Raw genomic sequence first — 13,617 nt, 5'->3', positions numbered from 1 at the left:
GAGAAAAATCCTTTCTCTGCGTCAGGATATAATCATTGCTACTTCCACTGATTAATTATAAAAAGAATCAGCATGGAGTTGTGGATAGAAGATCAGCAGTTTTTCAGGACTCTTAAGATATGGATGAGTTATCTATCTGCATGATAGATGGAGCTAGGATTGACATCAGGAGTTCCCTGCCCTAGTGAAATCCCAGGTCTTGCCATGAATTTTCAGAAATCATTCCTGGGGTTGCTGTTGACTTGAGCATAGATTAAAGCATTTATAACCAAGGATGACCATGAAGCTTGTTCTATTCAAAGGATTTGGTTGCTTTTTTTGGTGTGGAGAGTGGCACTGCTAGGTTGTCAATGAATGACTTGAGATGTGTTTTCCTGCCTAACAGGTGTTTGGAAACTGGACCTTTGGAACGCTGGTGTTCACTGTGTTGGTATTTACGGTTACACTAAAGGTAAGGTCATTGGTATTAATATTTCATCTGCTGGTCTGATAATCAGTAATATACATCATGTATATTACGTTTGACCTCAAGTGTCATCATCGATAAGCTCCTTCCAGAATGAACTATTCCTATAGCCAGTGACCTGCCATAGCTGTAGCCTCCTAAAAGTGCTGCCTCCTTTGGGCTCAGCTAGTTTAGATTGAGGTGATAAGGTAGCCATCTTTAATCAAATCCAATGTGTCAAAATCTGAATTTATATAAAAGATAAATTAGGGATTGAATACGAACTTCGCAGAAGGATTCATATTAGGATTCTTTTAGAAAGCAAGTACTCTGATATATTTAAAATAGATTTTATTTTTTCAGGAGATCTTTGATAAAGCAAAGTTTGCCAGCGCTCTGGAAAACTAACTGACCAATATGATCATGGTGGGGTTACTAAAACCAAAGGAAAAGCTCACAGTTATTATCATAAACAAAACTTTCAAAACTGGTACTTGGAGTGACCTCACTCCAGTTAGTTTCTTGTAACTGCTTGAGTGCTGCGTTAACATGAACCTTTTGCAATTTCCCTAAGATTTTGTAGATTGAGAAACACATAACTAGAGATGCTCCAGGCCCAGAGCAAAATAGCCCTCAAGGAGGCTCACTTTCACCCCAGATGCACTCCTGTATCTCCATAAGATACATTTCTTTTGTTGCCCAAAACTGGCATCTTAGCCAAATGCATCGCTGGTGAGCTTTCTTTACTGATTTTAAGGTTTCCTTCACTGTCTTGTTCTAGCTTGCCACTGGTTGATGGCACCAACACCAATCACCTTTTTTTTTTCCTTTATAGCTTGCCCTCGATACACACTACTGGACTTGGATAAATCATTTTGTTATTTGGGGATCACTGATTTTCTACATTGTCTTTTCTCTACTCTGGGGAGGAATTATCTGGTAAGAGTCTAGTCATGCCATTTTTGAGGTCCTTAAAAGCCTTTAGCTAGTATTGAGTAGCCTCCCTTCACCGCCAAGAGATAGACTTGGACCAAAAATCATCTCTTGCATTTGAGGTAGGATGACAGGCCCAGCAGTTTGTTTCCTACCACCTACTTCTCTCCTTCTGCCAGTTCCCTCATCCTCTTTTTTCTATAAATCTCTTCTCAGGAAGATCTTTCATAGCTTGAGAACATGGAGCCTTAGATCTATCATAAGAATCCCTAGACAACTCTAAAGAAACTCACATAGGAGCCCTTACCTACCTGGGTTTAGAGTCAGCAGTGCATCACTTACTCTGATAATTCCAAATTGGGGATTTTATCCCCTCAATTAACTTAGAGAAGAATTTCTTAAACTGAAAGTATGTACCTTTGGTCAAATGGGTAAAAGTATCCTAAGTTTGACTAGGTTTGATAGCCTTTCTTAAACAAGGCACAAGAATGGAATATACAGATCAGCAGTGGTAGCCAGAGTCCTACTGGTCACAGACAGAACTTTTTCCTCTTACTTGCTATATGCCATTATTATATGTTGTAACACAAATGATGGATTCGTACCCAATGGGAACTGCTGTCCTAGACTCCTGCTCACTGACTGACCTTACTTAGACCGTACTCCCCGACTGCCAATGTTGAGTTGCCACTGCTATCCATTTTCTTCTCATGGCTAAAGAAAAATATGGCAGCCAAGGTATTTAATCTCAACTGAGCCCATACTGATTCTCAGTAGTCCTTTTATACAGCTCCTCTTGACAACGACATTCTCCATAGAAACTCCTGTAAATATTTTGTACTTTCTCAGGCTCTTGTCCCCACCTCCAGCACTCTCCCAGAATTCTTTCTTTGTCTTTATTCAGATTGAGGTTCTCTAAGAAGTTGCACACATGTCCAGTTTTTTCATGTCAAAGTATACCTGTATCACTCCTTTTACTCTCTCAGAAAAATCCCCCCTTTTTGAGAGTTAGCCTGTCTTCCTGATTCCATCTCCTTTCTTATCCGGTAGGATTTTGTTCCATTTTCCCATTTTAGTTTTGCATCTTCAGTCCCTCCTGTTTCATTGGCTTTGAGCCCTCTGCCTTCATCCATGTTCAGGTCTCCTGTATGCTAAAAGTATAAACAAAAACACAAACTCCTCCTGCCTCCTGATGCTTCCTTCCTTCCTTTCTCCTTTTCTTAGGCTAGTTCCACATTGCCTTATCACCTCCTGACCCTCTCAGAACCTGACTTCTCCTTCTATTGAATTTTCTATCTAAAGATTCTTAATGGCCTCCTTTCCTCAGTTGGCCTTCTCTTTCACTTCTCTATAGCATCTGACATTGCTGTCCATCTTTTTCATTAAAAAATTGAATCCATTTCCTCCTTAATGTCAGTCATCAGAGAAAACACTAAGGTTTCTGGGGCTCTGTCATGCTTCTTGGCTCCTTCTCTGTCTCCTTTATTGAAATAGTCCAAACCTGAGGAGAGAAGGGTTGGCACCAGGATTGCAACTGTGTTGGAAGAGAGAAAGGGGAATATATGAGAGATCCAGATGCAGAGCAAGAGATACCACTCAGAAGGAAAAGTCACATGTCTCGACTTCTTTAGAATAGAAGAAACCTTTCCATAGAAGATTTAAAAACATGTATAAAACATGTTAGGGATTTTTTTCCCCTAAAAATGTGTACTTTCTTACCTGTTCCATTTTTTTTTCTTTTCTCTTTAAATCCTATAGGCCTTTTCTCAGTTATCAGAGGATGTACTTTGTGTTCATACAGATGCTATCCAGTGGTCCTGTATGGATGTGCATCATTTTGTTAATAATTATCAGCCTTCTTCCAGATATTATCAAAAAGATTCTATGTAGGCAGTTGTGGCCTACAGCAACAGAAAGAACTCAGGTAAAAATCACTTTTGTCTTAACTACTAATTATTATTGTAAGGCAGGGGTTTAGTATTTGGGAAGTTATAAAGGAATAAGCTAAAAGGCTTGTTGTATCCAGTAAAAAAGTATGATTAGGCAAAGATACCAGAAATGAATATAACTGAATATAAGACAGATTGCCCTATCCAAAGTTCTACACGAAAGTATATTTCAGAAGCAGTCATTTCAAGGTTAGCAGTATTTGTTGGGGGAGGGAGGTGGTTAGTGATGGCATGGAGTTTAACTGGAATTCATAACATGACATATAGAAAGTAAAGCCCCCAATGGATTGGGGTACTTATTTTCCACACTCTCAGACTGTGGCCAAAAACCAACAACAAAAACGAAGACATCTGGGCTCCAGCGCAGATTCTGGCTCTCACCTTTTCTCAGAGAAGTGTTTGCTCCCAGCACCTCTTTACCTTTGCTATGAGCATGGTCCCAGCCTCCTAATCATTCATAATCTCCAGGAGACTGGTTCCTTCTCCCCTTCTTCCTTCCTTAGACTCATGGAGAAGTGGGAGTTGGGGAATGGAATGGAGTACCTAATCACTCCTCGGTATTGAAGATGTCATTGCCTCCTTACCCCCTTTCTGGCCTTTTTTCTCAAAAAATCCTGGTGAAGGGGCAGCTAGGTGGTGCAGTGAATAACGTTAGGAAGATCTGAGGTCAAATCTGACCTTAGACACTTGACTCTTACTAGCTGTGTGGTCCTGGACAAGTCACCTAACCCCAATCGCTTTGCCTCCCCCCCCCCCAAATGGAAATAAGCTTTTGTGGATTATGTTGTTTTTTCATTCCAAATGAAATTTGCCCACTTGAGGTGGAAAATGAGTATTCCTATATAATGACTCGTGTACAATCATTCCCCACCAAATAGAATTGAATTCTTGTTTGCAAAATTTAGTAAAATGTTTGTAGTACTTGAAATGAGCTTTATTTGAACTCCAATGCTTTTAGCATCTAGTTAGGCTTTTCCCTTGTTTATGCTTCCTGCCCCAGTTTAAACAAGTCATCCTCCAGTTCCTAAAGGTAAAGAGAAGTCTGCTGTAGCAGCTCAGTATTATGAGCTGGTCCCTTGGCAGGAGTTCTTCCTTTAAAAACAAACAGGGCAGGACAGGAATATCTTCAGGCAGGACAAGAATATCTTCAGGTATCCAAATCCTCTTTCGCTTGGATGGATAGCAAAAGAATTCTGGTTCCAGACAGAGCTCATGTCACTCTTCCAGAAAGTAGGAAGGAAGCAGCTAAAGGAGGTAGGTAGTTGGCAGCTTTGCTCTCAGGCTCCTAAGTAAGAACAAATCTTTAGTCTATAACTTAATGGTGGTGAAAGCAGGAATTTTGATGGGTCTCCCTGTGAAGGAAACTCACCCTGCTGCCTTTTGGTGGGTAAGATGAAGAAAAGAAAATAAATACTAGATACTTCCAAAGCCCTGTGCTATGAGTAGCAGACCTGTTAGGGATTTATATATATTTTGCTTTTAATCTCTTGAATAGGAGACCTCAGATATGTAGTTGTTATAGATGAGACCTTTAATCCCTAAGGCTCTGTGCTGACTTGGGAGTCAGTCATGCAGCTCTGTAGTCAGGCTCCTTTATCCTTCTATAACGTATACTTTGAGTCATAGGAAAGTATAATTAGAGGTAATGTGGGTTATGTTTTGCAAGACAGTGGAAGGTGACTCCTTAGTCTTGTAGATCTTAAAATAACCCTGAACACTATAAATGTTGCCATCCATCCTTCCTACTACTATAAGAGTTAAAAGTCCTCATTATGGATTCAGGAAGTATCTGGTCAGTCAGGAGAGAGGGCTAAAAGGGAGTAAGAAATACAACCAAAAACCTAGCGGGCACAATGCTGGGAGAGCCCTGCTTAGAGAATGAACAAGGTATGTTAGGGGAGGGGGTGGTCTTCACAATGCCAAGGTCTGTTTTCTTAGTGTGATCAGCATTTATATGTGCTGGGAAGTTGTTAGCGTTTAACCAGACTTATCCCCTTGTGTTTCTCTCTCCCCTCTCCTCATTTCCTTTCATCTTCCAACCTGCTTTGCCTAAATAACTACCTTATTTAAACCTAAATGATGTGCATGGGTACCTCCTGAACCTTCTGGAAATGGCAGACTAAGCATCAGTGCCTTTCTGTTGAGCAGTCTACCATCTTTATGCTTTCTCAGACTTCCAGCAGTCTGAGTTTCTAACGGAATACAAGGTGACTCTTTTTCTGCCTTTTTGCATGCTTGGAGGACAGTAGATGTTTTACTGTAATATCAAGGACATTTCTTACACACTCAGTTTATATTGGAGGCATCCTATTAGAGTGCTGGACTTGGAAAAGGATAGACCAGGGCTCAACTCCTGCCCCTGACTCTTATTAGCTGTATGATCTTGGGTACCTCTGCTACGTTAGCCACTAAGCTGTAACCAGGATTGCAGTCTGCATGGGCAGCGTGAGTGCCTGTGCTTTAACGGCACTCATCATTATAGCTGGTTTTTAAATAAAACATCATAACAAAGTTTCCTCAGAAGCGTAGTAAATATAATCATTAACTATTTGCCTGTATTCATAATGGTTGACTAATACTCGTACCCACTACCAGCTGTATTAACAGAAGACTTGGTTCATACTCTTATTACGTGGAAAGCAACACTCGAAGGCAGGTGGAAGAGGCATGACTGTGCCCGTTTTACAGATGAGGAAACAGAAGGTCAGAGAAATTAAGTGATTTGCTAGAAGGTCTCACAGCTATATAACCAGGACAACCCAGGGCTTTTCCTGCTTCCAAGTCCAGTGTTCTTTTACACTGTGCTGGACCTTTACTTCATGAGAGACCAGTATTATATAGTACCTTTATCTCATGAAGTACTACGTAGAATAGATCTGATCCATATTAAATTCCCATAGTCACATTTCAAATTCTGATATTAACACATATACCAGGTGTATTTGCAGCTCAGTTGTACCACAAAAAGACATGCCCTTGAGCAGGATGGTATTGGTGTTGGCATGATTTCCAGCTCTCAACTGCAATTCTAAAACAACCTCATTAAAGATCCTTAAACAGCTCTCTGATATACCATGTGCTATTACTGGGATAAACAAGGGAAGAACACCATTTTATGCAAAAGTTTGAGGCTGCTTAAATTCATGGAATAAAATTTGGTGACTTTTAGCAGGAAAAAGTTCTGAAAAAAGCTCTGGGTTTTTTTTAGATGGCAATCAATAACAGCCCAGACCACAGCTTTACAGCCCTGTATGTAGCACTTTCTGTGGCAAAAGCTTATTATAAAAGCCTTTTTTTTTTATCCAGAGCCAAGATTTCAAGGGTGCTGCAGCCTAACCAATTATTTGTTGCTTATTTTTACACTTAAATACATTTAGTCTGCTCCCAAGGTAAAGGTACTTTGAAAAAGTTGTTACTTTAGTTCAAACAGTCTCCAGTATTTGAATTGGATATGTACTAGATTTTCACATTTAAGTTGGTTTGAAATGCTGTTGAGTTTTCCCATAAGAACACTGTTATAAATGGTGGTTTGGCTAGAAAAATGGCATCACCATAGAACGTATCTGATCTTGTACTGCAAGTACTCTAGAACCTGACAACCATGTGTAACAAAGTGTAACGAGTGACTCATTTCCATTTGGAAGGCCAGAGACACACCTGGAACCCTCCTAGCTGTGAAGGATGAAATCAGTTAGAACTGAGACTCTCTCATCTCCAAGTCACTGGTGGTAATTGTGTATGGCCTATGGGAGGAACTAGTGATGAGAAAAGAAAAGGATGAGAGGAGAAGAAGAGGCAGAGATAGGGAATCAGAGACGAGGAAGAGAGACCACGGCTCTAGATGGGGCTAAGGGTAATGAGACATTGTAACCTCCCTGGGGATTCTTCCCCTTTACCTCTTTTGTTAAGTATAAGGGATCTCCCTGCCTATTTCCCAGATAAGAGTTAAGGAAGGAAGGACATTTACTTTTCCTGTAGGTGCTAATGCGGGGTGTTAGGGTGCTTATAACAGAGGATGGCCAAGACTCATTTGCATTTCAGAAGAAAAGTAGACTTGGGAGGTACTGAGTACTTTATCTCGGGAGACAGGGCTGAAGTTGGTACTCTGGGGTAGTGGGGCAGTGGAGAACACAGTTGGCAGGCAAAGGAGGAAGGGGAGTAGCTTTTAAACACTAATTCACGTTATACCCCTAGGATTGTCTTCTTCCTCCTCTACCTGCAAAGTTCTCAGAGGGCAGGACTGAGAGAATAGGAAAAGGAAAGGAGATGATGTTCCTGTGAGTCTGCTCCCCAAAACTCCCCTTAGTTTCTCTTAATAGACTTCGCAGTAGTACTTGGCATATAATAGATGTGCATGGAGGAATCACGGAGAGAGGGAGTGAATGAATGAATGAATGAACCATCTCCTCAACCCTGCTTCTCCAAAGGACCCTTTCCCTTAGCTCAGCTCCAGGTCCTGTGATGAAAGCCCTAATACCATCCAAGTCTGCTTTTCCCTTACATAACAACAATCTTCCAGCAACACCTGACCCAGAAAGGCCTGGGGACGTTCTCCTCTGGATCAGCTGTTTCTGGGGTGATTGTTAGTATGTAACGAATACATCTCTGTTGGTGTCTGGTATTATTGCCATCTTATTAAAGACCATATATTACACAAACATTTTTAAAAGGTGGGGGAGGATCTTTTTTCTCTCAAGAACTATTGATTGAGAGTGAATGTGCCTTAATGGTAAACCTGTCTTAGAGTCAGGAAGACCTGAGTTTGAGACTTGCCACTGACCCAGAATGACTGTAGGACCACTAGCAAGACACGTAATAATTCTGTAAGACTTTTAAGTTACAGCGGAGTTGCTGATCCACTTGAATGGAGGGAGTCTCCATGCTAGTAGCTCACTAAATTGATAAAATCGTAAGTCCAGACCAAAACAAACAAAAAACTCCTCAAAAACAGTTGATTGGCTATGCAATTTAAGTACCATTTAATTGACTAACATGATTTTTAAAAAAGTCACTTTCTTTTTAAGTAAAGTAAATTGACTTGGTCCATTCTAATTGTTTTTCAATCTAGGGTCATCAAAATATGTTGCAGTGAATCACAGAATTCCATCTTTGTTTATTTTCATATTTGAAAGCCTGTAGGATGAAATTATTAGGAATGTTTTAGTAAGGCAGAGATGGTGCTGGTGAAACTGATTTAGACTTCCAAAATTCAGCTCCAAATAAATATTCTAGAACTAGTCTAGATTAGAAACCTAATCCAAAGAGACTGTTCTACTTTGAAAGTAAAGCAGAAGCTGGAACATGTCATTGCTTATCGTTATCTTTGATTTCCACAGCAGCTGAAGGCATTGAGGCCTTCAGGCCATTGAGCATTCATCTCTAGGGGTGGTAAACAACTATTTACAATCACTACTTAGCCATGTAAAAATGAACATCAGTAAACCAAAACCAGAACATTCACGGCACACGCAAAAACATATTTTCTGTGACGGAGTTTAACCTACCCGTTGATCTGCAAAACTTTGGAGGAATCAAGCATTTGTTTAACCTACGTGAGGACTACATTTTGTTAACTTTTTCTACCTTTCTCTGTAAAAACTATCACAGGCACCAATCCCCTTTTCATCCTCCACCCAATCTTTTAAAAAAAAAAAGCAAAACACAAAGTATTCTTTCTGCAAAGTGCACCAGTTGCATTTGCTTCATTTTTTCCTTTCCCTTATTTTACATGGAAACATTTCATCAATGCAAGTTTAAGCGCACCATTTACAGTTGTCCATCACTCTTAGAAGGACTCTTTTTTCACATTTGACTGGAAAATGACCAGGTTTGAGTAGAACATCTTAAGAAGGCCAGCCCCACCCATCTGGGACTATTTTGAACATCACACTGTTAAATCTTTTGGATTTCATTTCTCTTCTTTTTTGATTACTGGCTGTCATTTTAGTTTTGTCCAAGGGGCCACTGAAGCCCCTTGAGAATCCTTCAGCAACGCTCTTTGCAGAAGAGCAGGAACTTTGTCACTACCTGGGGAAATGGCTCAGAGGGCCGTGTGGACCATACAGCAGGCTTCCTTGCTCGAGCACTCGTGGAAGCCCACACTGTCCGAGTTCTTGGCAGATCCTGTGGAATCTCCTACCACATTTCAAGCAAGATTGTGCCAATGAATTTGGCTTCTTACTGCACATGCACTGGGGACACTCAGTGACTTCACTCAGGTTCTTTATCTCCAGAATACAGCACACGTATTGGGGAAAGTGGGCTCTCCTCTCCCCCCTCACATACCCAACCTTGGATGCAGTTGTCTTCTGGTCCGTTCAGCAGCCCTGTCACGGATGAGAAGGGAAGCCTGCTGTTCCTTAGTGTATTTCCTGCATGCCCTGGAAAGTGGCAACTCACAGAAAAAAAAATCAATTTGCCTTCATTGATTTCTCTAAATCTGTGCTTTCCTTCCCCCCCCCAGAGGACTTAATTGCGTTGAATATTTAACAGCCAGTGGCAGCACACTTTCCTACTGCGTGTTTGACTGTATGATGATGAAAGCCCCATGAGCAAAACAGAGATAGTTTCCTTTTTACGTGATCCAAGAGGCACCGGAGAACATAGCCAGAGGTGGTGTCTCATGGTATAAAACAAGTGTCTTCAGCTTTCATCAGGTTTGTATTTAGTCTGGCATCAGGATCAATAACGGGCCTGTATATGCAGGTGAAAGGGTTGAAGGGATGAAAGGTATAGAGATAGGTCCTCCTGAGACCAGAGCCCTGGAGGTAGGCTCTGGACTGAAGCTCTGGGAATCTGTCTTGAGGTTAGGGAATCAAGAATCTCAGACCTCGAGACGATCCATTCAGACTTCCCTCGTGTGTGGCAACAGTCTCAGTGTTTTTCCTCCATCCTTGCAGAAGATTATGAAACATAAACCAACTGTAGAGGCAGTGGCGACCTGCGATGGGCCCCTCCTTGAAGGATCTCTTACGGCTTCCGAAGCATAATTAGCTCAATGATAGGTAACAGTATGGCACAGATGGCGCCAGTTTGGAGTCACTTTATTGGTGTGCGGTGATAACTCTGAAAGTGTTCATTTTTCCTCCAAAGTTTTTGCTGTGCTTTGCCGTTTTTTTTTTTTTAGTCAAAATTAATGATTTGTAGGAAAACCTAATTTTTACACTTAAATATTGGATATTCCCAGGTAAGTTATTTGCCTGAGAGTGACAATTGCATAACAAACTGTATCATGTGTTTACGTGTGTGCATCTGTGCACATTTATGTACGTATCTTGTGACTAATGTTTATCAGTGTTCTCATGTACAACATTAACTGGTCTAACCTGCTAATATTCAGTGTAGCCAAAATAAACAGATCTTTCTGGGCCTGTGAGGTGCAAACATTTTAATTTAAAGGGTCAGTCAGGAAAGATACCACAGATTAATGCTTTCTGGGATTTTGGTTTACATTGAACATTGGTCAGTCCCTCAGACTAATGTTGGACATTAGCCCATGTTAAACATTAGCTGTACTGAATAGACCAGTCTGGTGCCTAAAAGTATGTGGAAATTGTGTTGAATATGTGTGTTCATGAAGCATCTCTCTAATATAAAAACCTTGGGTTTGACAAGCACATTTATCATCTAATTCGGAAAAAACTCAGTACTGTGTCAAACTGGAAACGTGCTTTATATGAAAAGTTTGCTATCGCTCAGTTTTTGTTTATTCTCTCCCTGCATAGTTAAACTTGTTATATGTGACTTGTCAGCCTTCTTTGGCTGTTAGCGAGAAGTCACAAACCACATTGGTCTGTGGCATGTGCAAAAATAATAAGAGTAAGCTCTGAAGATGATCTCGATGTGCTTAGTCAATGTGGCTGTTTATCCTTGAATCTGTGTGTGTTGGGAAAGGATGCACTAACACTGGGTGAGTCCTTGTCTTCCTGTCTTTGTGGGTCAGCACTTTAAGGGTAAATAACCACTCTTCACTCACGCTTGTGGGCTTCCAGATGTCACTTAGCAAGCTAGGAGAGATGAACGATGCCATGAGCTAGAGCAGCTGTCACCCACATGATCACTTGGCTTCCCCTGCTCCTTGCCATTTCTTGGGTTAGCATAATGGTTGCTTCATGTAATATAATTGAGGAGGGAGAAGTGGGGATAGAGAGAAGCTGCTTTCTAGGGTATTAATAAGCAGGTACCAATGGGCACACTGTCAGTTTACAGTATTCTAAATCAGAGGGGAAACTAGCATATCTAATAATGTAAAACCAGTGACTTGAATGTTGATTTCCAAATAGAGCAATTTGTAGAGAAAGCATGTTATCTGGCTCAATTTTGAAATAACAGAATTGTTTTAGGATCCTTACTCACTATGTCAGGCACTTAATGTATTTTCTTATCTCTTGACAGAATTCTCCAAGGCAATGTCAGGACCATATTTCAGAATTCACCCCTCTCGCCTCTCTACCAAGTCCAAGCTATCGAAGCAATGAGCTCACCAGTTCCCCTCCAGCCACAAGGTCTCATTCTCATTCTAAAAAAGTGATGCTGACATACTGGAACAGTCATGATTATTCAGTCCTCCCGCTTGGGTTTAATTTTTCCAATAACTATTGCAAGTCCAGTGCAAGACACTGCTACCGTGGGTCAGGTTTGGAAACGCCCGTATGACAGATCACCAATTCAAGCCTTTAAAGAACTGCATTTTTGAATGTGTGTGTGCGCGCATGTGTGTGTGTGCACGTGTGTGCTTATGTGTGTGTGTGTGTGTGTGTATGCGTATTCTGTTTCCAGAAGAGGGAACATATATGTAATAAAATTTAAACTAAGAAGTACTTGGCTCTCACTGTCTGGAGTAATGATTAGGCAGACAGAATTGAGAGCCTGAAGTCTACGTCCTTCCAGGCTTGATGTGGCCTCTTCAAAAAAAGTTTTTTTTGAACTGCTAAAGCAATGAACATCTTCCACAGTCTGGCACTGTGAGATTGGTAGCACTTAGAAGTCCCCTTGTTCTGTGTTAAACGTTCTGGATTTTTCTTTTTTCTTTGTTTCTTTTCTTTTCTTTCCTTTTTTTTTGTTTTTTTGCACATACATTGCTTGCTTCTGTCGTCTTCGGTCACTTTCTCTTACTTGAAGTGGATAGTTTCAGTGAAGGACCTACATTTTGATATCAACAGTTCAGTTTTGAGCCAGAAGCTATGACCTCAGATATCTCCAGTGACAGTCACTTCATGCATTTCACAGCTGTTTCTGATGTTTCTCTTCGTCGTCCTTCTTCCCTGGCTCTCCCAATCAGTTTTCCTCCCGTGCTTTGTCCATTGAACAAACTGACGTTGCTTCTTGTCAGGAAATACTCTTCTAATGCTCGTGTTCTCCTAAGTGGCCAAATTAAGCATCTGTGTAGTCATGTACATTGGTTTTCCTAGCAGAAGAAAGAGATGCCACCTTTATGTTCAAACCTCCAGAGGGAAGTTGGTTGTTATAGGTAGTACTGGCATTTTGTGTGTCAAACTCAAAGTCACTTGCCCTGAATGTGTTAATTTATCACGATATGTCCTAGAAAAGTTAGAGTAAATTCAGTTCATTTTTACTCCCTCCCTATCACCTTGCTGCCTCCATGGAAAAAAGTGTTTATGTGTATGACTGTGTGAGTGAATGTACTTGGCACAAATTACAAAGTGCTGATATCTTAGCTTTTCTTCTGAGAGCTCTGAGATAGTATTTTGTCAGACTTCAAAGGATGGAGTTTCTTGGTTCCCTGTTGATAGAAAATTTTATTCCAGGGGCTTTAAAAGTTGGGGGTGGGGATTTTAGTTTAGGACAGTTGCTAGGGCACAATGATTGACTGTAATGTCATTATACAGCACCCTGTGTTGTAATGAAAAGGGAAGCTGAGAATCTAGTTTTCTGAGACATAACCACCAGGTGGCTAATGTCCTTCAAAATGGACTTAAAACTGATTTCAGATTGAAAGGATATGGTTACAAGATAGCCTTTCAATTTTTAAAAGCAATACAGCTAGCTTGAATTTCTTCCAAGGCTCTCCAGTGTTTACCAAACCTTGCGCTAATTTTACCACTAGATGTGTCCTTTGTCTTGGGATTTTGTCCAGTGTTCTGACTGGGAAGGTGTAAATGACTGAAGGATTGCTTTAAAAGTCCCTGTTATTTTTACATACCCAGTGTTTGTTTATATGAACACTCTCCATGACATATTTGAATGACCATCCAATTCGCATATTTCAGTTTGAGAGTAAAAACTTAAAACAGTGAAGACTTACTCCTTTTCACAAAGGCCTCGTCCAAG

At 40.7% G+C, this 13,617-nt stretch overlaps 1 protein-coding gene across 5 annotated transcripts in view; it reads left to right on the top strand.

Annotated features, from left to right (window-relative positions):
• Positions 1-12,146, top strand: part of ATP11A (ATPase phospholipid transporting 11A) — a 214,924-nt gene extending 202,778 nt beyond the window's left edge. For 2 of the 5 annotated variants that reach the window (XM_072621938.1, XM_072621939.1), the window contains exons 26-29: positions 386-451; positions 1,281-1,384; positions 3,137-3,302; positions 11,722-12,146. In XM_072621938.1, coding sequence (XP_072478039.1) covers positions 386-451; positions 1,281-1,384; positions 3,137-3,302; positions 11,722-11,982 — 597 coding nt within the window. In that variant the 3' untranslated portion in view covers positions 11,983-12,146. Of the gene's footprint in view, positions 1-385; positions 452-1,280; positions 1,385-3,136; positions 3,303-5,445; positions 5,535-9,790; positions 9,885-10,226; positions 10,332-11,721 lie in introns of those variants that run through there. The other 3 variants (XM_072621941.1, XM_072621940.1, XM_072621942.1) reach the window with 3 other exon arrangements.
• Positions 12,147-13,617: the final 1,471 nt, after the last annotated feature.

The sequence above is a fragment of the Notamacropus eugenii genome, chromosome 6 (assembly GCF_028372415.1).
Source record: "Notamacropus eugenii isolate mMacEug1 chromosome 6, mMacEug1.pri_v2, whole genome shotgun sequence".
In the NCBI taxonomy this organism is placed as follows: Eukaryota; Metazoa; Chordata; class Mammalia; order Diprotodontia; family Macropodidae; genus Notamacropus; species Notamacropus eugenii.
This window is presented reverse-complemented; position numbering and strand designations above follow the sequence as displayed.